Source organism: Streptopelia decaocto, assembly GCF_964273445.1.
Source record: "Streptopelia decaocto genome assembly, chromosome: 7".
NCBI lineage: Eukaryota > Metazoa > Chordata > Aves > Columbiformes > Columbidae > Streptopelia > Streptopelia decaocto.
In genome coordinates this window covers 40,941,812-40,967,839 of record NC_138661.1, presented here as the reverse complement: position 1 = coordinate 40,967,839, position 26,028 = coordinate 40,941,812, and the positions used below count along the sequence as shown (strand labels likewise).

General features: G+C 41.8%; 2 protein-coding genes across 4 annotated transcripts in view; one reads left to right on the top strand and one right to left on the bottom strand.

The window, feature by feature from the left end:
* Positions 1 to 3: 3 nt before the first annotated feature.
* On the bottom strand, positions 4 to 10,906 carry NDUFAF1 (NADH:ubiquinone oxidoreductase complex assembly factor 1). 3 transcript variants are annotated; one of them, XM_082057505.1, is made up of 5 exons: positions 10,485 to 10,906; positions 7,790 to 8,402; positions 4,847 to 5,032; positions 3,545 to 3,619; positions 4 to 1,101 (listed from the first exon to the last, which is right to left on the bottom strand). In XM_082057505.1, the coding sequence occupies exons 2-5, from the start codon at positions 8,297 to 8,299 to the stop codon at positions 961 to 963; spliced, it is 912 nt and encodes a 303-aa protein (XP_081913631.1). In that variant the 5' UTR covers positions 8,300 to 8,402; positions 10,485 to 10,906; the 3' UTR covers positions 4 to 960. The 3 variants fall into 3 exon arrangements, with proteins under 3 accessions (XP_081913631.1, XP_081913630.1, XP_081913632.1); XM_082057504.1 differs by lacking the exon at positions 10,485 to 10,906 and adding an exon at positions 10,230 to 10,453; XM_082057506.1 differs by lacking the exon at positions 10,485 to 10,906 and adding an exon at positions 9,818 to 10,198.
* Positions 10,907 to 10,908: 2 nt separating this feature from the next.
* Positions 10,909 to 26,028, top strand: part of RTF1 (RTF1 homolog, Paf1/RNA polymerase II complex component) — a 30,395-nt gene continuing 15,275 nt past the window's right edge. Inside the window, 5 exon segments of the mRNA XM_082057503.1 lie at positions 10,909 to 11,013; positions 11,016 to 11,135; positions 13,981 to 14,091; positions 22,165 to 22,312; positions 23,819 to 24,023. Of these exon segments, the coding sequence (XP_081913629.1) occupies positions 10,924 to 11,013; positions 11,016 to 11,135; positions 13,981 to 14,091; positions 22,165 to 22,312; positions 23,819 to 24,023 (674 nt within the window). The 5' untranslated portion in view covers positions 10,909 to 10,923.

The window sequence follows — 26,028 nt, the reverse complement described above, 5'->3', positions numbered from 1 at the left end:
ACTGAAGGTCACTGGAGAGGAGGTCAGTGCTTTGATTAGACTAAGTTTGTGACATTCAGCACTTGTTCTTTAAAACGTTTCCCAGCTTACTGGAAACCGGACTTCTCAAAAAAAGGGAAGTATTGAGCTTCGGTGCCACCAGCTGAGGCTGTGACTTCTTGCAGTACACCTGAGTTAAGCTAATAGCACACAGCAGAAAAGCATGATCTGACCTGCCCTCTAATGGTGCTCATCAGGCTGAGCTGTGCCTCTTCAGGGAGTAGAGAATGGTGGGGGTGCCCCCCCACACCCTCTTGGAGCATTGCTTCTTTTCAACCACCTTAGCTCTGTAAAGCTGTAGGGATATCACCAGCAGCTCTATGGAAAAGCTGAGCCTACTGCATAGCTTGCTCTTTCACTTTTGGCAGTGGCAGCTTTTTCTTTTTTTAGTTATTCAGAGAAGCCGGAGCTAAAGGTTAAAATAGTTTGGCCTTTTCCACTTCTCAGGCTGCTCTGAGTAAATTTCAGTGGCTGAGTCACACCACAGCACCATTCCTCAGGGTATTAATTCCCATCATACTTTTTCAAGTTTAAAATTAGCAGATGTGTTTTACAGCTAGTCTACAAACCATATACTGTAGAAAATTAAATTGTTGTACAAAAAATAACTACAACATGCTCATGAAATACCTTTATTATTTCTGTAAAGGTCAGGGCAGAAGCTAAAACTTAGTCAACAGTTCCTACTTTGTAGGAGTGCATTGCAAGTCTCAGGCTCTGTCCCAGTCCATGTATGTGTAGTATCTCCAGGATTCTGTGTTTGGCGCCTTGAAGATGGCAATGGTGTCACTCTAGTCAGATCACTACAGTCAACACTTCATGCACTTACCTCAATGTTTACATAGAATCTTCAAGTTGTTACAAGCCACATCGTAAAGTGTTTTATTAAAATGAACCAAGCATCTGAAGAACCAGTCCAACTTAGACTCGAGGATTCTTTTCATACATTTCATAGGCAAATTCTTCTGTATGAGCTCTATCATTTAGCAAGCCAATAAAATCAATCTCGAGCTGGAATGGACCATCTACTTTATCTCCAATGGTGAAGCCAAGGGTACTAACCTAATTAAAAGATACCTACATTAGAACAGTATTTATGTTACAGTAAAACAATTCTATCTACTACTTCCATATTTTACAAACAACTTACGGTCATCCACTGTAAACAGTGGTATTTGTTTAAAGTGCGGTTTATTTCTGAAAGCTTGAACACTACCACATTTTTGATACAGACCCTAGCAGAAACTACTTCCCATTTGCCTTTCTACCACAGTGTTGAGCCCTTTATTAGAAATAGCTGAGGCAACACTAATTTCTACCCTTCAAGGTCTGTGTAGTGCCAGTTTCATTATGATTCTGCATATAAACATATTTTCATAGAGTCTGTTACAATTCTTTTGTGAGTAGCAAACACAAAGTAATTAAGGATGGAAGTGAACTTTTATTCTAGATTGTCATACACTGGGTATAGGGGGAAAGTGCACCAAAACAGATATTTTAAAAAGGCATGAAACTTTGTAACAGTTTTATATTAAGGCAAATTCTTGGCTACTGTTTCCCAACTCAAATAATGTTCTTATATATAAGAATGTTCCTCATTCCTTTCCCATAATGTTCTCCACTATTCCTTTTTTTTAAATATAATTTTGATTCTGGCTGATAAAGTCCATACAAACTCAGGTGGCTCAGGCATGTTTCCTATCAGCCTGTGGCTTGCCTGAAAGCTCTCCCAGCTCTTACCAATCACCCTGCAGAGACTCCAGCAGCTCTTGAACCAGCTGTGCCGCCAGCACTAGAGCCACCAGTGCCACACCACCTACTAAGCTCCAGCTGCTTCCAAGCCCTGCTACAAGTGCAGGTCTGAGCTGTACCCACAATTTTATAGACTGCTGCACTTACAGGAAAGTAATGCCCAGGATGTGTCAGACAAAGTTAAATAATTGTAGGCTGAGGCTAAATATATGTCATAAGTGTATGCTAAATAAATAATAGAACAAAGCTAAAGAAATTAAATGCACTAATGTGACTCCCAGATCATTCCAATGTTTTAAATGCTGTTTCTTCCCCCGAAGCAAGTACCTACAATCAGCCCCTTGGTTTGTGGAGCCTGGAGAACCTTTAAAGCTCTGTTTTTCTGGTTCATACTGACTACAGGAGTCACCTAAACTCTCTGCTCTGAAGAATCTATTCCTTTGCAAGCCCTAGATACACTGGCTATTTCCTGCCTTTTTATTCTGGTTTAACACCTTTCCTGGCTCCTGGGAAAACATATAATAGTACCACAGGGGACCAAGACATTTTATCTGATTTGTTTAATTGCCTTCACACTGCTTCCCCTCTTTTTAGGTTTCTTTAAAATACATTTGTAAAATTACACTTTGTATTATATACAAGTGGATAATTTCTACTATGAAATACTAAGTGTAAGATAACAAGGAAAGAAAATGGATGCTTCCATCAGTGGAGGATGCTTACATCAAGTATCATTTTGTCCCTTCAACTCCTCATAAATATTTTTTAAACACCCCATATACAACTTTATGTTCTCATTTACCATTTTTTAATGACTGTATATTCCAAATTCGGATAAATTCTTCAGTGTGTATTTAAATATAGGCTTTTTATAACAGCTTTATTGCATGAAGCTTGTTTTTTCTTCCTCCTTAGTAGCTTTCATACTTGCTTTCTACAGCTTCAACTTGTTTTAAAACAGATTGGCAGCATGAAAACAATCACTCAATTGCCCTATTTTTTTTTTTTCATTAAGGCAATCAGGAACTGAATGTAGCACTCCAGGTGACTAATATTGATTCAAGTAATGGGCCCTTTATTTTCTCCACATATGTACTGCTAACATTGTTTTCCTTTTGGTAGTCATTGAGTATTAAGCGGCCCTCAAATACATACAGGAGGGTCACTGAAATTTAAAAGAAAAAAAAGACACAGAAACAACTTTTTCCAACAGGTCTCCTCCACTAAATCAGTGAATTAGTCTACTTATTTGTAGAAACAAAATTAAAAATGCTCAACACATCTACTTAATACTGCCTATAAATACACCAGTTTACTGCTCACCATTAAGGTCACCGATACAGTATATCCTCAAATAAAATCTCAAAATATTATATCCCTTACAGTCTTCTGTTAGGAAGGAAGATTATGATACTTTTATTACTTTGGACGGTATTGTGCCAGCTGGCACTTTAGATTTTAGTCACTTTGATTACACCTAAAAAAAAAAATTCCATTATTTGAAAGGCTGCATAAGTTGTGAGTTGTTTCTTGGTTTTCTAAATCTCTTAAAAATATTTTTGGAGCTACTTCGAAGTAAACTCGCACTGCTATCACAAAGTAGGATAATTTAAAGGCAAAACCACAAGTACCCTTATAACACAAAGAGGCCCTCTAATTTCAAATCCATAAACATTAAAGGATTTGTAAATTATCTATATAATCAAAATATAATCTTAAAGGATATTTCAGATAAAGCCTATAGAAAACTTGCCTTGTCTAGCCAGATAGGATGTTGGTCATCCTGGATTCTTCCTCGACTGGAGAGAAAGAATTTGGAGAATGGAATCTGAGAGGAAAAAAACAAACCAGGCTTTAGTGTCACCAGTACATAGAATTAAAAAAATTAAGAAAACCCTCCCTTAGCACATTAAATCTGGTACCAGCACTAGCTGGGTTCATAGAACTGGCACAGAGAAATGGGCCACATTAACCCTTTCATTGACCACTGGCAGCCACTTCCAGTCCCACACTGTTTTGTGGAGGCTGTTTGTAGCTGTTGTGCAGGATCATTACTCTGTTAGGATACAATGAGAAGCTGCAGCACAGAAAGCAGTTGTTCACATCTACAACAGAACCTTCCAGTAACATGTCAGCATAAAACAGAAGTTAATGAAAAGTCTAAAGTCTAGCATGCATGTATATTGACAGCTCATCTATACACAAGTTGTGTCTTTCACAGTGCAAACTTCATAGAGACATTGATACTCTAGCAAAGCAGTTCAGAATAATGTAAAAATGGCTTTGAATGCAGTGGGAGCAAGAAAGAGGAGGGGCTGTGATAAGAGGTAGGACACAGGCGGGTTGGCGGGTGTGGATTAGGGGAAATCATACAAGCCACCAATGACTCTCTGCTTTTCATCCTCCTGACTCCTCAGCCATGAAACAGTGAGCTGCTCTCATATGACTGGAGAACAATATTATGAAGCACTGAACAGCAATTCATAAGGACATACAAACCTCCTTAATGTTGTCGTCAGCGAATTACAAAAGTTCCCCAAGTTTCATCAGAAAAGAGCTGAAACTCCCACTTCTTGCAAATATTTTGCGTCACAAATTCAAAGGCCATAAACGACAAACCACATCTTCGAGTCTAACCAACTCTAGCAAGTCAGCAGGTTAAGCAAATCCTGTCACAGGGTACAAATCCTACACCAACCTCCATCACGTTGTATTACAGATAAAACAGTTATCACAGAATATTCCTGACAACACCTGCTAAGCTTCAGTCGCTGTATCCATTTGATTACTCTAGCAAGAGCTAACAGCAGATGTTCAAGTGAAAGTATGGTGGATCAAATCTTTTAACACAACTGACACAGTGTGCCCTTCCACAATCCAATGATTTACAATTTTGGGAACTCCCAAGCTAAATGCAGGTCTGTTGTATAAGTAGAGGTAAGAGAGACATTGCTGAATGGACAACAAAAACACCAAACTGTGACTGTTGAAAGAATTTCCTTCCACAGAGCTGTGGCCAGGACCCCCAACCAGCCAGAAAGACTTGTTAGTTCACCTTTATTTCCTCCCAGTACGGGCCTCCTCGGGTGAACATGAAGTAGTTGTAGAGGTCATCCTTTTGATGAGAGAAGTAAGGGTCTGTATAAATGTTTATCATCCAAGGTCTGCCATCTCCACGGACACGTAAATACAGACTGTTGAAGTTTGACCAGTCATAGTACTTCTTCCTAAAAAAAGATCCCTACAAATCATTAATAAATACAATTACTCCTCATTGACAGGGGGAAATTTCCATTATGAAGAACAGAGCACTATTGCTTTGATCAGCACCCTCATTACTATGACAATATCTACTGCAATAGTGAAAACTGGGTTACTCTTTTATCATACTAGCTGCTGATCTCACTGAATTTCCTTCAGCACTGTATTCGAGCCTACAAACTGCAGTATTGACGCTCTGAAGACCCACGCTCCAATAATAAACCATGATCTTTTAACTGTCAGAAACCAGATCTCCTTTCCTACCAGGCAAGTACACAAACCCTAGAGTGATGGATCACTAGTTATGTAGCTCATTAAGTTTAACATTCTGTGGTCAGTACTACCTTATTCAGAGGTGATTACAAGAAACTGAAGAAGTGGGATAATTTTTTAATTAACTTCCCTATTGAAGGCTGACATAAGCACTGGAAGCATTTAATGTTTCCCAACACTTTTTGTCATTAACTGTGCATAATGGTATGGATTGAAAGTGTATCTAATTCTCAACCGCATTTTTTCCTAAATATCTTAGAAGTCCAAGTGTTGCGATTCATATATAGGAAGATCAAAGAGTCTTCGGAGAGTTACACTGAGGTCACTTGGAGTGATGGGGGGGCAGGGGTCGGAGCTATTCTTGGCCAGAATTGCTTAAACCAGGTCAGAATTAGCACAAAAAAAGTCAGAAGTTTCCCTGTTATCTTACTGCACTACTACGGTTACCTATCAACTGTCCTACCAATTCATCTTACAAGTAATAGGAGGAGTAGATCATTAATACATTAATATAATGGCTGTGGCTACTTAATTTTATGGTTTTGCCATTCACAGTATCACAGTATCACAGTATGTTTGGGATTGGAAGGGACCTCAAAAGATCATCTAGTCCAATCCCCCTGCTGGAGCAGGAACACCTAGGTGAGGTCGCACAGGAACATGTCCAGGCGGGTTTTGAATGTCTCCAGAGAAGGAGACTCCACAACTTCCCTGGGCAGCCTGTTCCAGTGCTCTGTCACCCTCACTGAGAAGAAGTTTCTTCTCAAATTTAAGTGGAACCTCTTGTGTTCCAGCTTGATCCCATTACCCCTTGTCCTATCATTGTTTGCCACTGAGAAGAGTCTGGCTCCATCCTCATGGCACTCACCCTTTATATATTTATAAACATTAATAAGGTCCCCCCTTAGTCTCCTCTTCTCCAAACTAAAGAGACCCAGCTCCCTCAGCCTTTCTTCATAAGGGAGGTGCTCCACTCCCTTAATCATCTTCGTTGCCCTACGCTGGACCCTCTCCAGCAGTTCCCTGTCCTTCTTGAACTGAGGGGCCCAGAACTGGACACAATATTCCAGATGTGGTCTCACCAGGGCAGAGTAGAGGGGAAGGAGGACCTCTCTTGATCTACTAACCACCCCCCTTCTAATACACCCCAGGATGCCATTGGCCTTCCTGGCCACAAGGGCACAGTGCTGGCTCATGGTCATCCTGTTGTCCACCAGGACCCCCAGGTCCCTTTCCCCTACACTGCTCTCTAATATGTAATCTCCCAACCTATACTGGAACCTGGGGTTGTTCCTGCCCAGATGCAGGACTCTACACTTGTCCTTGTTAAATTTCATCAGGTTATTCCCTGCCCAGCTCTCCAGCCTGTCCAGGTCCCGCTGGATGGCAGCACAGCCCTCCGGCGTGTCAGCCACTCCTCCTAGCTTGGTGTCATCAGCATTTTTTGAGCCTTTTTTCTTAAATAAAAAAGAGCCTTTGTATCTATGTTTTCACCCTCTGATTTCAAACTGCATTATAAAGCTGGACTGCTACACTCCTCTACTTCAGAATTAGGAGGTGAAAGTTTGAGTCACATCTGCACAAGTCAGCAGCAGCCCTGGGAATTTAACTCAGGTGAAATGCAACATATTGTTCCGTTGCCCTCACCCAGTGTCACCACTTTAATCCATATTTATCTGCCTCTCATTTGCCCATTGATTTTGCTTGCTCATGTTCTCTGCTCTTCAAGTCTCTGGCCCAGAACATATCTTACCTGTGTACTTGTGCCACGTCACAGACAATAAAATGGACTAAAAAGTTAAGCATTTTATACACTGAATCAAAATATTCCCTTGCTTTTAAAGGTGCTTAAAAATAAGGGATGAAACAAGAAGTATCAATAATAAGAACATCCATTTCTGGTTCTGTTTTGCTCAATTCTGAGCTTATTAAAGATTTGTGTCTTGCTTTTTCTGATGTACAATAGGAGTCAGACCTTTAAAAATAAATTTCAAAGCATTATTTCCTGTTCCTGTGAGAAAAAAGATGAGCACATTCACCTAAACCAAGTTTGATGAACAGGCCAAGTAAAAGCCCAGATAATTTGTCCTTATGACACATCCAGTTGACTTCAAATTTAGAGAGACATCTATTTTAATCATACCAATTTTTGATAGAAAGGCTCCTTCATTTTCAAGGAGGCTGCAAACAGGGCTGTCTTAATGAGTGGATGCCCTATTGTGCATAAGTAAATGATCAAACATACATCATTCCTTCTCTAAGAAAGGAAAACAAAATCCAAGAAAAAGTTTAAGTTCCTTCCAGGTCAAAGGATACAGCAGCAATTACATCCGTGAAGGAATAACTCATACTCCTGGAAGTGATCCGCTTCAACCACTGTAAATAGCAGCCCACTACTTGTCACTGGGATCACACACTATCTGATTAAATAACAGAAATTATGCAAACATGAAGCTGTACTTACCATGGGCGGTTTCGCTCTCATACTGCAATATCCACTGTATTGTGTCTCCCCATCACGAGGCACTTCTGTATTGAGGGTTCCATAGAGCAGCGCAGCCTGGTTATTCCTACCCAATTGGAGGTAAACTTCACTTTTGCCTCCAATCTCCACATCAGAGGAAATAACCCATTTATTCAAATCTTCTTGGCTCCGAAACTCCCACACCACCTTTGTCTGTTCCAACAGGTACTGATCCAATCGATGGCCTCCAGGCCCTAATAAGTAATCCTTGGTCTCCTTCTTCAGCATGCTTAGCTGAGTCTTTAAGACATCAAAGCCCTTCTTAAAACTGAAATCAATATCTTGCCAAGACATTTTTTTCTCAGGCTGTGACCCTGGCCTCCTGTAGCTGCTATACGATTTTGACACAGAATCGCTGAGGAGAGGTCCAAGTAAGGGGTGCAAAACTTTGTGCCTGTAGCATCTACCACGTAAGTAAGCACTGCTCAGCAACGTAGTAGTCAGAGCCATTATGGTAAACTTGAAGAGTTCACCTCCAGTAAGGCAACTAACAGGTTTGAAATTAATTTAACAAAACCAATATCCAGAGGAAGTTACCGAAGTTTATCTCCACCTTTAATGAAAGGGAATATATTAAAAAAAAAAACCAAAACATATAGGATGTCTGTAAAACTGTTTAGTTTTTAAAACAGATATTAACTAGAAATCTAAGACATTGGAAAGAGGAAGAAAAAATAACATCAAGTATGACACTTTCTTAGACTTGCAGTTTACTTAATGGTTTGTAGAAACCCCTCCACCAGGATGCAAAATACCCATGTATATAAGATAAGTAAAATACTTCAAATAAAACTGAAAATCGAAAAAAGCAATTCCTGTTCATCCCCTTCACTGTAAGTTTAGGTATTATGAGTAACACCAACAAAAAACAACCTCAAGAAGAATGTTTCTAAAAGATGGCATCTATACAACTATAAAGTATTATCCCCTGCAAGAAAATCACAAATTGACAACAGGTAGACCCTGCTGCCATATGGACCAGAATGACAATCTCATCTGACATGACAGATGACAAGACTTCAGCTATGAAGTCCTACAGCAGCCATAATACACGTTTCTTTCATAAGTCACAGAATCACAGAATGTTATGGACTGGAAAGGACCTCGAAAGATCATCTAGTTCAATCCCCCTGCCGGAGCGGCCACCAGACCCTTGACCCCTCTGCTCGTCTGGTTTAAGATTAGAGGTTTGAAAAGACCAAAGGATTTAACAAGAAAGACTGAAATTCAATAGGTTTTTGTGGTTGTTTTTTGTTTGTTTTTGTTTTTTAAGTTTTGGGAAAAAAAAATCTAAAAATCTTTTTTTCGCTTCTCTCTGCATCACTGCAAGTAAGAAGAGTTGTGCCACTCCATTATTCTCTAATTTGTAACGGAGAGCCTTAATGTTCAATACTTCTTACAAAGGCTATTATCTCTGACGCATAAGATTAAACAGAATAGTTGCCTGGTTTGTTGGTTTGGTTTTGGGTTGTTGGTTTTGTTTGTTTGTTTTTCACAGAATAAATTGTAAAATTATGTCAAATCAGTTCATCATCTCTGAGCTTTTAAGAATGTAGCAAACCAAAACAAAATTATGGAAGTGCCATACTGGCCCATTCAGCCTATTGAATTCCTCTACGAATTTTTAATTTTTTAATTAAATTTTTATTGGAAGGCCCACATAACTCAGTTACAAACTCCCACAGAGCACCAGTAGGATAGTCCTTTCTTTTTCCATGGTTTAAACATCTTCATTCCCTCTTTCTCCTGCAACATGACCTGACATGCAGATGCTTGCTTTACACAGCATAACACCTTATCAGCAAACTAGTCTTCATCTTTAAACAGCTGTAGTGATAGCACTTGCAAACCATCTTATTGCACTCTGTCACCCAAACACAATATACATAAACAGATAATAACTTGTATTAGCCAACACTGTGGAGAGACTCGTGGTGAGTGCCAATCTCTTCTCTACACGCCACATACCTCCCGTAACTCATGGTGAAACTCACTCCTATTATTCTCATACTCCAATTGAAGTTATCCACCGTAGACTAAAACCACATGGGAGGAACTCACATTTTCTCTGTCACACGCTCAGCAAGGAGGCAAGTCCCAAAAAAGCAAACCCACGCGCAAGGTGGCCATGCCCCTTGGAACAGAGATGCAGCACGCACCGTGACAGCGGGGACAGCCTCAACGTGACCGGCCGCTTCTGGCAAACCTGCCCCAAACCAGCACACACCCCGCAGAGCAGGGAAGGCACAGAAAAGCTGCGGCCCGCGGTCAGGCTGAATCCCGCCCAGCAGTCTCGTCCTTGTTTCCTCCAAGTACCAAAAAAGAGAAAACGGGAAATTCTAATAAACGTTACTTCTGCACGGTTTTTGACCCTACGCACCGTTTTACCAGCACGCCGATTTAACGCTGGCACCGATTCACCGCGCCGCAGTTACCGAACCTAGCCTGCCAGCCGCGGCCCCGCCGGCACCTCACCGCCCCGCAGCGCCCAGACCCCGCCCGCCTTCCCCGAGCCCAGAGGGCAGAGGCGGGGCCGGGACGCGGCGACAGGCGGCAGCGGCCTCTCCGCAAAAGCGGCCGCCTCGACACCCCCCCACTCCCTGACCGCCACCCGCGCCCTAAGGCGCCGCCTCACCTTCCCGCCGTTACCGGGGGTCCCTCCGCTTCCGGCCCGGCGGGGGAACACGCACCGCGGCGCTCAGGTTCCGCCAGCGGTAGCCATGGAGCTCCCACCCTCACCGACGGCGGAGGCGAAATCTTCCCTTCGCTCTGCGGGCCTAGAGAAGCTGCTACGCTATGCCGAGAGGCTTATTCGCAAATATCTTTGCGTTTAGAGGCTGAGGGGGGAGATGCCTGTTTGTGAGGGACACGTAACGGGATAGCTCGAATAAACGCTGATGGGGGCCGATAAACCGCTCTCAGCATGGGGCCGGCGCCCGTAAGGGGAGGTAAGGGGAGTAGAGAGGGACGAGGAGGAGACAGCTACCTCCGCTGCCGCTGCCACCTCCCCCTCCTCGCCCCTCTCCCCTCACGGGTGCTGGCCCCGCCCTCCTTCCCGCCCCGGCGCGCTGCGCATGCGCGGTGCCCTTTGTGTACCGGTCGGGCGGGCGGCGCGGGGCAGGCCGGGCCGCTGTGAGCGCCGCGCCGCCGCCGCCGTCGGCGCCGGGGTGGGGAGGGAGGGGGGAAAAAAAAAAAAGCCGGCCCCGCCATGGTGAAGAAGCGGAAAGGCCGCGTCCTTATCGACTCCGATACCGAGGATAGCGGTAGTGAAGAGAACCTAGATCAGGTGCGCGGGGAGGCCCAGCCCGGACGCGGGGCCTGGGATCCCCAGCCCGCGTAGGGCTCGGCGCCGCCATCCCCCTCGTTCCCTCACTCCCGCCCGGGGGCCGCGCGCCGCCGTCGCTCCCCTCAGACCCATGGGGACTCCCGCGGCCTCTGTGCAGAGAGCCCGCTCCCCTCCGGCGGGTCCCCGGCCTGCCCGTGGCAGGCGGCCCGCGTTGGCGGGTTTTGGGGGCTCTTTGCAGCGGGCCCGGTGGCTGCAGGAGGGCGGCACTCGGAGGGGCGATGCTCCGGGGCGGTTTGGCCCTGAGGAGGGAGGAGCGGGGCCCGGCTGCCGGGGGTCGTCACCCCTGGGGCAGTGGGGGTAGAAACCCAAAGGGCTGGACAACTTTTCTGTGCTGGTTTCTCACGCGGGGAGAGCAGCGTGTCAGGTCCCTGCCCCCCGCCGGCCCAGGGAGCCCTTCGGGGCACGCGGCTCCAGAAGGGGTGGTTAATGCGTGTGTAATGCGCTCTCCTCAGTCTTGGCGACTGAGCTGGAGGAGCTCTCTTAATGGGAAACTGCACAGAGCTAGGAGCCTGTAGGTGCAACAAGGGGAACTGTTTATTTATCAGGGCATCTCCTGGGACTGGAAGTGTAGGGGGGTTGTGGAGTCTCCTACCCTGGAGACATTCAAGATCTGCCTGGACACATTCCTGTGTAGCCTCATCTAAGTGTTCCTGCTCCGGCAGGGGGATTGGACTAGACGATCTCTTGAGGTCCCTTCCAATCCCTAACATTTAGTGGTTCTGTCTGGCACCAGTTTAACCCTGTCAGGGCTGCAAAGGGGACATCTTCCTCTGTGGAGGAGGCTGCTTTCAAAGACTCATCTTTTGGTGTTGCCAGGTGTTGATGATGTGATTCAAATGGTACATAAAGACATTGTAGGTGAAGTGTGTTGCAGCTTGTATGGTAGTGCTGGGAGAGGTTTGGCTGGTTAACTATGCTGAAGCTTACAGGTCTGGTGTAATTTACGTGCAGGACCTTCAGAGTTTTTAATATCAAAGCTGTTGCTGTGTTGCAATAAAAAGCCTTCCCAAACACTCAAAAATAATTTTGCAGCTTGGCGCTTCAGAAAAATCAGAGGCTTCGTTACACAAGTATACTGGAGCAGAGTATGCCCTGATCTTGCATGCCTCTAGAGTCCTTAGAGCTACCAACACTAACCACTCATACATTAGTTTGGTAGTTTCTTCAGAGCTTGAAAGTAGAAGGAGTTGGACTAGCTCTAGCATAGATTAGGCACTCAGAGTGATGGTGGTAGGAATAACTGCATGGTTCTGCATCTGTTCCATCATTCCCTGGAAGAATGCATCTGCATCTGTAGCTGACCAATAGGTGCTTCTGCCTCCACTGAGCCGTTTGTAGCAACTATAACAGCAGGGATATGTATGCGCAGGGATAAAGGTTAGGTATCAGGGAAGCAGTGTATTTGTTGTGTACTTTAAGGATGAGAGTATACTGAGGCCCCTGTAGGTTCAATGTTTGACAGCTTCCCTTGGCAATCTAGGCTTGTTGAATCAAAGGAGTAGAAGTCTTACTAATATAGTATCTTGGAAAACAGAACGAGGATAGAAAGAAAGAAGGAAAATTGCTTGGCATCAACGTAGTGGTAAATACGCCAAGATACCATCCAGGAAGGTAATCTGGCTTGAAGGACTACTTAGAGACAGTTGAGAGAGAGAAATTCTGGAAAAGATTGTAGAAAACATTAGGAGCTAAAGAGAATCGTTGATTGTACGAATGTGCTCTGATGATGTTGCATGCCTTCTTCAGAGCAAGGTTTGTAAAATGCCCTTACTAATGGAAGGTTTCTTTGTTGATAACTAGTCTGGCCCATCCATTTCTGCAGTGTTTATGTTCTCATTTGAGGTACTAAATTGTAATCCATTTGCTGTGGAGATAATCTTCCAGTTGTAAAGCTGATGCAAACCAATCTAGTATTGGCTTCCCAAGACTGCAGAATTTGGTATGACTGTATTTCTACTCATAGCTGAGGTTCATCAGCCCCAGAGCAATGTTTTTAAGAATAAATTATGTGTCACAGACTACAAAGACAGTAATGCAGCTTCCGAAATGTTTGTTTTACGATACCACTTCTATCATCTGAACAAGCTATGAACAGCAGATGATGAGATTATTTGAGAGCCATTTAGTTCTTTGTGCTGGTATGTGTTGCCTTTGCAAATGCTTCCTTTGGAGAAACAGCTCTACTTAGTTCCACAGACTTTGGGCTCAGTGCCTGATCTGTGTCCATCCAAAGCTTTAATTGCATTCTGTGGTATGTAGGGACAGTGAAAAGGAATTGAACAGGCTGACTAAATATTGTCAGCCATGACATCGTGATACTGTGTGATACTGTGAGGCCTGAAGTATTTCCTTTTTAAAGTGTATAATTGCAAACATCTATTTTGCTTGAAAGAAGGAGGTGCTCTCTAGTGGCATTTGGCTTTTGGGGTTAATGCTACAGATTGTAGTTAGGATGTTTTTGAATTATTACCTAATCCAAATAAAACAGACCTGGACATGTCTCTGAAAATAATTTGTCTTATGTCATTTATACGAAGAAAGTGATGATAGTTGTGTTTACTACTTCTAGCTTGCTATCCTCAAAATCCGTTTGTAGTATCCTGTTGTATTAAAATTGTGTGTGTGTATATGTATTTATGAAACACAAGCAGACTTTGTTCTTTAATCAGTGGGAATAATCATATTACTGGAATATGCTCAGGTGTCACAGAGAAGGCACATGTACAGTGACCTGGGTTGGTAAAACTAATTATGACATTTTAAAATGTTTTATTTTTCACACCAGGAGCTCTTGTCATTGGCCAAACGGAAACGCAGTGACTCAGAAGAAAAGGAACCACCCGTGAGCAAACCTACAGCATCTTCAGACTCTGAGACGTCAGACAGTGATGATGAGGTGAGTTGTCATGTTATCAGTGAACTTACTATGGGTTATTTGTCTGATTCTACCTAAGCGGCGAAAGTGTATACAGTATATTTAGCCTGTTGACTTCATAAAGTGGGACTGGCCATCCATGGCACAGATGGATACGCATTAAGCCCAGAGGATGTATAATCAAATATTTTTTTTTCTTGTAATTAATATATTTTGAATTGTAACTCCATACAAAATAGTCTGAAGGTCTGTAGAAAAGATGACTGCCTGTTTAATCCCATGTTCATATGGTCTGAATGGTCTGGTGATCTGCCTACTTAAAACCAGTGTTTTTCCTGTGTAGTGCTTGTGGTTGAAGTAGCTGTGAAGCTGCTAAACCTGGACTCTGCATTCAAGGGAGGGAGGTTTTCAGCTTCAGAAAAGAGCTTCCTTCCCCAGAGAGGAAAAGGGTCAAGGCTGGGGATACTATTTTACAGGTGGTAAAACTGTTCTGTTTAGCTACTTTGATTCTCCGGGAACTCTTCTCTGAACTAGCTTGTCAGGTCATTTGAACATGCAACAGAGTGTGTTTTTATAGACAGTTTTGAAGAAAGCAAGGCAAGGAAGAATTTAGAATTACTTTGTCCTGGGATTTTGTCAATTTCCTTGTACAGCAGTTCTTACCTGCTAGATTTGGTTTTATTGTTTGTTCTCGTACTACATTCTAAAACTGGTTAAAATCTCTGCTTTCATCTATAAATGAAAATTGAAATCAATTTACGAAAACAGAGGAACTGACAAACAGGTCAGTCAGATATTTGAATAAAAACATTTTCTTGAAAGGTTACAGATAACTTTTGCAAGCTTCCCATGCAATTTAGAGAGGTTCTTTATTATATTAATTCTTAAAAATTTAACAGGGAGCTGTTTGGCGTGGCTTTTGCTGAAAGTACAGGAAGGATTATTCACTGTGACAACTTGAAGACCAATAGGGTAGGCAAATGATAAACTATTAGCTGTTAAGTCTTTGGTAGTGTAGCAGAGTTCTTCCAGTAAGTGTAAAGAACATGTGGTTTAGTTTTCTTTCAGAGACATTTTTTAAATAAATATGCTTGGAACTCTGCTTCGTTTAGTTTTCTTTCAGAGACATTTTTTAAATAAATATGCTTGGAACTCTGCTTCAATCCTGTTCTTTAAAAAATAAATAATAAAAAGACTCTCATATCTAATATGTGCTTAAAATGTGAGGAGAGAGAAAATTATGAATGGACTAGATATTAGGTTTGATATTGGGTGACTGCTCAGTTTGTCACTGTGTGTTCTGATCTGCTGGCATGCAGCTTATTTATTCTAAGCTGTGTGGAGACCAGCTTGTCTGGAAAAGTAGACTTAAGTGTGGAGAGCAATGATGAAGTTTTCTATCTGTTTTATGTAGAATATGACATATTTGCACAGACCTTGTAGATGGCAGTAGTTATCTTTGCACTATGCGCATTTGATACTTTCTAATCTGTGTCATTTCTAATTGATACTGTGTTCTTTCTGACCTCCATGCAGCAAGAGGGAAAAGATTTAGAGAGGAGGTAATTAGGACATTTGCTTCTATTCCTGTGCCTGAAATATGCATTTGGAACTGCTGCTTGTCACAGCAGGGGGAGACAGGCTGAAGTTATGACGGTTCTGCTTCTGCCAGTCGTTCAGTTCTGTGCATCCCTAGGGTTGACTACACTACTGCTCAAACAACTGCAGTTTGATCAGTGTTCTTGTGGTTAGTTTGACCTTTGCTCAACCTTGAGCGCTGGGAGAGGGGGTCTAAATGTTGAAATTGTCTTACTGGTCTTCCTGCAAGATGAGGACCTTGAGGCAAAAGCATGGAAACTGTTGCCCTGGGCAAATGAGCTTAATCATACCCATTTGTTTCCATGCAGGTTTTGTAGTGTGTAGATCCTTTGTGATTCCTGACAAGTGCTAAACGTTATGGGATTGTCACTATGTCCTGTGTACAGGAAAGGAGCCTGAATCTCTGCCTCAGAGTCTAACTGTGCATTCTGCCTTTTTCAAAAGGAGGGAAGTTTGAGGAGCATTGGGAAGAGAAAGGCAGTGTATTTTGAATTATAGAGTAACAGCATGTACAAGTCATGCCACATCTATTAAGTGGTGCCCAAGGGATTTCAGTAGATCTTTAATGATATATTTTATGTGCCTTTCTGAGAATATGCTTCTGTGAAAGCTCATAGCCACATAGGGTGTTCGTGGTGTAGATGCTGGGTTCTGTAACATTTTAAGTACCTGTGTGGGCTGAATCAAATTACCCAGCCAAGGGACTGAAGATGAGTTGCAGGCAATGAAATAGGAAGGATGCTCTGAGCAGTCTTCTGGTGGGTCTGTGGAACACGCATGACTCAATTAAATATGAACTGTTGTTCTGACAACTAATTAATAGCAATGACTGCAGGGCTTTGCAATAAAAAGTACCATCTTCACAAAGAGATGTACTAAGCTGGATACAGATGTGGAGACAGACAGTTCCTTTAGCTGTGGAGCGATGTGTGGCCATGACTACCCAAGAGCTCACCATCCCATGTAACCAGTTTGTTGTTAGCCAAGTTACTGGTGGGGCTAGAGGTATCTCCCTTTGCCATACATTTTTCAGGCCTAAGAGATTTGAAATGGGCTGTACTTTAGTCTTCCTATACACAGCCATATAGGCAGTGTGCTTTGTAATTTTGACTTTCCTTAGAGGCAGTTTCCTTTAGCTGTTAAAGAGAAGAATAGTAAAGCTTTTCTTAAGGAGGAGAGATGCTGTTACTCTTCCCACACCCAAGAAAGTGCAAGTGAAGATCTGAATAGCTCAGGCTAATTGTATGGAGGCTGGCATGCCCGAAGATGTAATGTGAACCAGTTGTGGACAAAACAGGTATAAAAGTTGGTCTCCAAGTAGTTTCTTTAAATTGCAAACTAGCATGGGGATAAATCAGGTCCCCCGAAGTTACACGGTATGAGAGTCTACACGAGTTCTGAAGTGGAGAAAGTTGCTCCGGAAGTATACATTCAATTCCAGTACCTCCATGAGTCTGATTTTATTTAAATTTTTTTCACTGAATGAAATTTTCCTTTGTACCCAGGGAGCAGTTTTTGCTGACAATTCAGTTATAAGGTACTATCTAGTGTCTAGAGAAGTTATTAAACTTTTGTTAGTCTGGATTATGCTTGCTGGCTGGTGATGCTACAGCTATGCAAGACACTTGTTGACCAAGTGCTTTATAGCTATTGCGATCTCCAGCGTTTTGGCCCAGGCTTCTGAAATAAAACATTGCAGGTTTTCAGAGCCAGTACCATGCCCAAGTTTGTTTTGATTACAGAGTGTGTCTTCATTGCCATTTGGTAACTACCATCTCAATGTTGTCACTCAGAGGTTCTCGCCATTTTTCAACATGGAGCCCTCAAAGTACTGTTAGAACAAATTTTAACTTGCTGCTTAAACTGAATTTCAACCTACTATAGGTAGTTGGTTTTTGTTGTTTGTTTTTTTTTTTTCCAGTTACCTTTCTATGAGCTCTTTTGAGCTGTACTCAGAAGATGAGGGTGGATCAGGTGTCTGGTGATATTTTGGCCCGTGAAGCCTTCTTTTTCAGCCATTTCCTGGGAAAGCCCCTTCTGTGGCTTCAGAAGGTGTTTGTTTATCTCCTTTTGATTTTGTTATTGACACCTTCAGTCTCCTTATGTCTAAAATGGTCCTTTAAGTTTTCGAATTGTTAGTCTTGTTGTCATTGTGAAGGTGTTTGACGCATCTGAATGGCAAGTGCAGACTTCAAAAAGCAAGAAAGGTAAATGGCTTTTTATTTACTAGTTAAACAGTAGTGATAGGTAAGATTTTCTTCCTTGTAGCTCTTGGAGTGCTGTCTTGGAGTTCTCCTAGCTTTGAGAAACCCTGAAGACAGTAAATGCTGCCTTATCTTCATATCTGCACTGCCTGCTGTTGTCTTCAGACAGGCTGAAACTGCAGTTTTGATGACTTGCCTGGAGGGCTGCCTTTTGTTTCCCTATATGAATGGAGGAGAATGGATGAAAGTTTATAAACTGGGCTAATGTTATGTACCTTGGCACTCTTAAGCTGTCATGTTGTCATGGCATTTAAGTTTATGTGGCCTAGGAAAGGAGCACATTGGTAAGGGACTGGTTTTGCTTTGATGTTGTGGCTTGTAATTTTGCCTTTCGCTTATAAAAGCTCTATCTAGGAGGGAAGGATATGGCAAGGAGAGGCCGGTAACCTTGCTTTTGCATCTGTTTGGTGTGATGTAAAAACAAACAAACAAACAAAAAAAAGCAGGGAGAATACCTATTTGCAAAATAAAATCTCAGTGAATAACATGTTTAGGTACTGCGAGAATAGAAGAAAACAGTGACTGTCTGAGCAGTGAGGGTAAGACAATTGGTATGCTTACTGCACTCTCAGAGATCACTTTTTTCTTCTTTTATTTTTTTTCTTCCTCAATCTCATTTCATCTCCCTAGTGAAAATATGTTCCAGGTTTGCTGAGCTAAAAATGGTTTTCTTCAGTCATTTTGTGTATTTGCTTTTGTAGAAGCTGACTTCTAAATCTGGCTGATTTCTAATGTGTTAGGTTTCTTTTTTATTATTATTTTTTAGGGGAGGGGGGGTGGGGGCATTGGTGTTTGTTTGGTTTTGTTGGGTTTTTTGTTATTGGCAGTCCATTCTGGTTATGATGGCTTAAGTTGGACTTGGGGGAAACATGCGAACTAGTAGCACTGTGAACCTTTGAAGCAAGAGGAAAAATTGAAATTCTCTTCTGGCTACTTCCTGTGAATGAACCATAGAGCTCTCTTGTGTGACAGTACTAAACAATAAGCAGAAAGCCATGTGGCAGCTTACTTCTGCATGAGTTTACTAACTTGCTGTGTCTGGAACCATGGATGGTTCCAGATGGTGGCTGAAGAGGAAGGAGTGAATTAAGGGGCTGTTTAGAAAAGATGTTATAGTCATGGAAAGTGTGTGAGAAGTGTTGACTGGCTCTGCCTGACTGGACATGGAAAAGGGAACCTGGAGAAGCTGCAGTAGAGGACAGATTTTGGAAAATACGGTTATCGTTTGCTGTTTGAGGTGCGTGGGGATGAGGGAAAGAGAACAAACATTTCTGACTATACCTGTGTGTGCATTTTTACTTGATGTTATGTGCAGACATGTTTTTTCCTTTCTGATCTCCACGGGTGAGCTAAAGCATGAGGAAGGGGCTCACGACTCTGGTTGGGACTACAGGTTGCTGTGGCTTTCCAGCATTGTCTTCCCCCCTCTCCTTGCACCAGACCTGCTAAGAAGACCTCTGTTAGGTCTTCCTTTGGTGTAAGAAGAAATGTGATGTTGGCTAGTCTCTCTCTGAACAGTACAGAATGGTCATTCAGTGTCCAAATGACAGCTGATGGTCCCTGAGCCTGCAGAGCAATCTGTGAGCCTAGAAGAGCCTCGTGGTGACTATGTCCTGGTTTTGATGATTTATTTGTGCTTAAGGCTTGTTCAAACCACTGTCTTGTCCTGTAGTGGTACCAGGAATGACCAGGCATTTATGAGAGATTGGGGTAGCTGAATAACCCCTGAAGCACCTGAGTTGGATGAGGAAGAATTTGTCTTCATGACAGCACTGAAACCGGAAGGTGACAAGCAGTTACTGTGACTTAAAAGATGTAGAGGTCACTTGCATAAACAAAAATGAGACGAAGTGGAATGTCCAGTGGTACCTAAAAAAACAAAGCCAAATTTCCTAGTTTAGGACAGATTTTTTTTAATTACCTTTTTGTTGTTGCTCAAGAGGTTGTCACACAGCTTTCTCTTCAGTCCCATCTTCCCAGACCCAGTTTTTTTCCACAATTCTGCTTGTGAATCAAAGGTTGAGAACAGTGATCTGTAATGCAGGTATCTACAGCTATTAAAAATTTTATTACCAGCTGAAGTCCTGCTGTTTTTGTCTGATCTTAACTTCTTTCATCCTGGCATGACCTCTCAAGGTCTTGATATAACTGTGGTGTATACTATGGCTTTCTCTGTGCTTCTTCGCTATACAGCATGCTGATATAAGGTATAATTCAGTGTTAGAACGTGGAAAAGAAGTGGCAGAGCTCTGGGCAGGAGGCACCTCTGCATCCCTGGTTCAGGGGGCTCTGCTGGTCTGTGCTAAATGCTCGGTTTCACTTTGTCACTGTTGTGTTTTCACTGGTGTGCTGGTGGTAGGTGAGCTCTTAAATAGCAAAAATGCACTTTTCTGTGATACCTAGAAGGTGAGTCTTTAACATTGAGGTTTGAGCAGGTTCAGACAGAATAGAAGCTTGTTCTTAACTCATTTACATGGACATAGTTAACCAGGAATATTATTAGACAGCAGTATTGAAACACTGAACAAGTAAAACCTTAATGTGTAAGCCAATAAAGACTTCAGTGCAAGCACAGGCTGATACAGAGTCAGATGCTTTCTGTGCAGTTTCTCATCTGTCCTATAGACCATAACAGACTGGGCTAACTGCATAGGGCATGGACTGCAATTGGAGGCTCACCACTAGAGAGCTGTACTTTTACCTCAGGAGAGAAAACTTCTGCCTGGCCTTTGACAGATACTTTTGAATATACAGGTGGTAATATGGAAGGTACAAGGCTGGATGTGAGAGCAATCAAAACCTAGGAAATTCTAAAGATATTAGCAGATATCAGGTAGTAGCTTCTAAGTACTCCATTGAGTGTAATTTAGAGTATTTGAACACCAGGGTTCTCTGAAGATGGTTCCTAATCAGGCAGAAATCATCATCAAATTTGATGGAATGATTACTGCCTGCAGGAATGGACTTAATTTGTACCCCAGAAAGGGTTGGTTGGGTGAGAAGCCTGAAGTTTGTGTGCACCTGAAGTCAAATCTAGTTTTCCGGTTAGAATAGTTTTGAGCACAGTATCTCCATTATGCAATGAGTGTTTGCTCATTTGAGTTAGGCATATATTTTTTAGTAGACTGCGTGCTTGAACAGGGGGTGATGTGCATGAAGGATGAGTAATGTACAGGTATGAAGAGGATAACAGTCCAAATATATGTATTTATTTAGAGAGAAACTGTCTTATGCATGAAGGTCTTGCGCCTGGGGAGGTGAGGTGGTGAAGTGGAAAATATTGTAAAGCCTTAAAATAATACACGGGCAATCCTTATCAGTTCTGTTCTGTGGCTTTACGTGGGACAATGCAAAAATGCTAATAAGAAATCACACTCTAAGGTAAATACTAGCTCTTCTCCTGGGATGTTGGGATTTAAGTTGTTACCTGTCTGTGTGGTGGTGTAAGTCCTGTACATGGAAAGTGCAATCTAAGTAAATTGAGGGTATGATGTTAAGAGAAAATTAAAATTAAGACTTTACATTTGAGGGGTTTTTTTCCAGACCTCTGCAATTCTGATTTGATTCTACTTATGTACATAGATGCAGGCAGTGGCATTACTGTCTCTGAGCGAGTACGCTATTGTTTTGCTGCATAAAAATGCAGATGCCATGTACTCCTGGTAAAACTGAGATGCTGGAAAGACTGTCATGTGTAATTGGTGTGCCTTCAAGAAATCTAAAATCGGCTGTTGAATTAACTAGTTTTGTAAACACATCTCTTGCTTTTTCTGTTTAAGAGTAGTAAACTGAAGCTAAGCTTTACAAATGCAGTTGGACAGTAGTTTAAAATTATTTTACTGGCGAATATTGCAGACTCTGAAGTCTTCATTGTTTTTGAAAGGACTATCCCACCAATTGTTGTCTTGCACTGATAACTGATTTTTTTTATTAAGAAATAGCCCGAAACAACCACACAACATTCCAGCCCACCAAGCCCAAAAAACCTTGTAAAATGTTTAAACTTTTTCATTTAAAAGGAAGCCAATATGAAACTTATTATTTATTTATTTATTTATTTATTTATTTATTTATTTATTTATTTAGTTTTTTTTTTCCAAACCTTGTATGATTGTTTTGTTGCTGTCAGGTATTAGGCTGTTTCTCAGTTGTTTTAACTCCAGTGTTTTGTGTGAGGGGAAAAAAGTGATGTTTGTGTCTCATGATCCCTTTCTTGGTTCTTTCCTTGCAGTGGACTGTTGGAGGTTCTAAAAACAAAAAAAAGGGAAAAGCGAGTAAGGCAGAGAAGAAAGGAGCCATGAAGAAACAGATGAACAAAGCTGCCTCTTCAGGCAGCTCAGATAAAGACAGCTCGGCTGAGAGCTCAGCACCTGAAGAGGGTAAGATAACACATGTGCCTCTACTTACAGTGTAATTCCCAGTGAAGTTATCCGTTTGTGCACACTGAAGAGTAATGTGTAAACGGTGCTGTTAAAGACTGCCTTCAAAGAGTTCCTTTGTGTAACCGGTACTCTGGATGACTATTAAACTTGCCATGGCTTGAAGTGCATGTAATTCAGTATAGCATTGCTGTAGGCACTCCATTACAAATGCAACGAGTACTGTTTCAACTGAAGAAAGTATGGCATGTTTCATTACTTGACTTTCTCCTGGAATATTATTTTCGTCCTTCTAGCATGTCCCATCTGCAGTGTGGGTAGCACTTGCTTTTATTTCCATTGATGTATTTTCCCTTCACAAACTTCTTGTGATGACAAAAGGAGAGATGTGTAGTGTTGTGTGATTGTAAATAGGATCTCATCTTGCATGCATTTTCTCTGAATTGGAATTCTTGCACATTTATAGTGACATGGAAGAAGAAAAATCATTACTGTAACTTCATCAGAACTTTTTTACATGAATATTGAATCTGTTCCAGTGCTGGGCAAACTTCTTGTGTTCTTTCCTGTTTTCATCATGCCTATGGAGGTTTGCAGGTTGCGATTTCAGTTGATACTAAAAAAAGTTAAGAGAGAATAGGAAGGAGCCTACAGTTTTAAGTATATTAAGCACAGCGGAGGCAGACAAAGCATGAAATGATTGAACCTTTATGTATCGGTGCACACAAATCAAGGTTTTCCATGATGTAGGCTTGCAAAGCTGGAAGTTTCCAGGATTACTTAGAGGAGAATGAAAGTCAAAGAAAGAATCCTAATGTCTGCTTTTGTGATTTGCTGTAACATAGTCAATTAGGTGAAATAATCAAAGCACTTGGACTTAGATCAAGTTTAAAGGTGGTGTTACCCAATATTTTTGCGGAACCAGCTGTTCCCTAAGCCCGTGTGTAACTGGGAGGGCTTGTTACAGTAATGGAGCTAGCATAATGCCATTGCCAGTCTTGAGGGTAGTGTGTTCCAACTTTATCTTGTGATGTGACAATTTGTAGTGTTGCAGTCTTCAAATAACGAATTTTGTTTCTTTGAGTTGCTATAATGAGGAGCATTGGTAGCAGTTAACAGCAGCATTTGAGGTGTGCACACACACTTATAAAGTTATGGATGTACAAACGACTTCTCAAGGTCATAAGTCTATAGGCAGAGAAATGTAACTGTAAGATTAACACACTAACCAAAAGGCCTCCTAGAGTTTGTTTATTCTCCTAAGAACTTTTTCTTATAACCCAATTTGTTTTTACATGTAGTACCACTCATTTTATAATTTTTTAGCATGCGTATCTTGCAGTAATAAAGTATTTACTCCTGGGTTTAGTTTACATTATATGTATGCTTTTAGTATAGAGGAAGAGGAGTGTAAAATTCATTCTTGATATCCTTTGCTAACATGCTACAATGAAGTGTTTGGGCTCTGCCCAAAGTGAATCTCACTGCCATGTGTTTTTCTTTCAGGAGAAGTCTCTGACTCGGAAAGCAACAGCTCCTCATCTAGCTCAGATTCAGATTCTTCCTCTGAAGATGAGGAATTCCATGATGGCTATGGAGAAGATCTTATGGGAGATGAAGAAGACCGAGCTCGACTGGAACAAATGACAGAAAAGGAGAGAGAACAGGAGCTGTTTAACCGGATAGAGAAGAGAGAAGTGCTAAAGAGAAGGTGAATTTTATATCTGTTGATGTTTGGCAGCAAATTCATATAGGCTGTGTGGAGAAATGTTAACCATGCTCTCATGTTTGGGATCCAAGCACTGAGCACTATAAAGTGAATTAAGTTTTTGCATAAACGATCCTTGGAGCTAGTTGAGAAGCGCACCACAGGAATTCTGCATATTCTTGTAAAAGTCAGTTTCTCAAAGTTTCTTCTGCTGTTGAATACATGTGGTTCTGTCAGCTACTGTTGTAGCCATAGTACTACTTTGCACACTGGATGCCAGGCTGTCAGAAGGACTGCTTTCTCTTCTGTCTTTTTTGTATTAGCTGTCACATGTTGATACTTTGGAAAAAAGCAAACGAAGTGTAAGATGTGTATGAGGTGCTGGAATTTTTCAGAAAACAGTGGGGAAGTACAGAGCAGTGTTAGGGTTGCCTCTATATGCATGTGAAGCTGCTTGGGGTCCTAATAGAAAAGAGATACGAAATAATGAGGAGTGGTGTTGTATCTGTCATTCATGGATTTCTACATTAGTTGATGTGGGTTGGCTTGTTACTGTAACACTGTCCTGTCAGGCAGCTTCCTAGTAGTAAAGGTATTTATCTTGTCATGTGTCTAACAGAAACATTTAGCATGTGTGGGTCAAGTTTTCTCCAGTCTCTTCCCTCTTCAGTGACCTCTCTTTTCTCACTTACTGACAAATTTCTCTAGAGGACTGACGCACATTGAATAAATCCTGTCAATACAAACTGCTGTCAGACTGTCTGTTTGTCCAAGCCACAGTTAGAGCACTGCCTGTCTGTGGTGTTAATACTACTTTCAGTGTCTTCTATAGTTTGCTGTTCTCCTCAAAGGAATCAAAATGAGTGAAAGACTGGATTTAGATCAGATGGAAGGACACCATATTTTAAATCTCTTTCACTGTTCCATGGTAACTGAATGTCTTTCTTTTAGAATGAATGCTGGAGAATACTTGATAAAAACAAGCTGAACAATCTAAGCTTGAGTTACTGATTCAATATTAAACGGGTTTGTCCTGTTTTATGGAAAGGTGTTGGCAGGTAGAACTAAGGGGGTGGTGGTGAGGGGTAGTTATTTGACTTCATGGTAAGCTTTTGAAATGCTGTCTTGTTCTTTGTGTGTACGTTGTGCTGTGAGTTTATTGGGTTACAAGTGACATTGCATGTGATACAATGCCTGTGCCCTATGTGTTATACTTCATATTAAAGTCATAAAGGGCAACAAGCTCATCAGGCACTTCAGTTTCTTGTCTACAAAATCCAGGTGTAAAGGACTGAAGAAAAACAGACTGTGTAATATGGATGTGGATAACACATCTTGAATTTCAGTTTTTGGAAGTTAAGTATTTTTTTTTCTTGTGTTTGTCCATATGCACCCTTCACTAAAGCATTGACCAGTCTATGGTGCAGTGGAATCTCAGTTACAGGACAATTCCAGCGAAATCACTATTCTTCTGAATACAGTGGCTGAAAATAAGATTTCAGGGTGACATATTTCCTGAAAGTAGCAATGGAAGTGCCTAAATTGGACTGCAGAAACTACTCGAGTCTAACTGGAATGTAGCCGCTGAAGGAGGACTCACTGGGACTTCTTTGCAGTTGTTGCAGACCAGTGCCAGTAGAAAGGTGGAGTTTAAGCATAAAAAAGTTAGCATTACAGTGGCTTTAAACAACCAAATTTTTCAGCTGTTGAGATTCAAATGATGTGAAATAGCCAATTGTCTTTAGAGTTGGATGCAGCATGCAATGGTCACTACACTGGCAAAGATGAAGGTGGAGTAAGTACAGATTTCTGGGGAACAGCCATTCCCGTGTGTTCTCCTCAGCCCTTTAGGTTAGCTCTCTGTAAGCCTGCACTTTTCTGTGCTTCACCTTATTTTCCTTGAAGAAGGTAGGGGATGGGAATAGGGGACAGGATAGCATTAAAGGGTTATCTATCTGGGGCAAGCAGTGGACGTGCTTCTTACAGCCTACTAACAAGTTAAGCCAAG

Bases quoted from the DNA above. Each gene is read 5' to 3' on its own strand.
- NDUFAF1 (XM_082057505.1), bottom strand. From the start codon at position 8,299: ATGGCTCTGACTACTACGTTGCTGAGCAGTGCTTACTTACGTGGTAGA. The intron at 3,620-4,846 runs GTGAACTAACAA...TTTTCCTCTCAG, and splicing joins CGTACTGGGAGGAAATAAAG to ATTCCATTCTCCAAATTCTT. The intron at 1,102-3,544 runs GCAAGTTTTCTA...TCTTTTAATTAG, and splicing joins ATCCTATCTGGCTAGACAAG to GTTAGTACCCTTGGCTTCAC.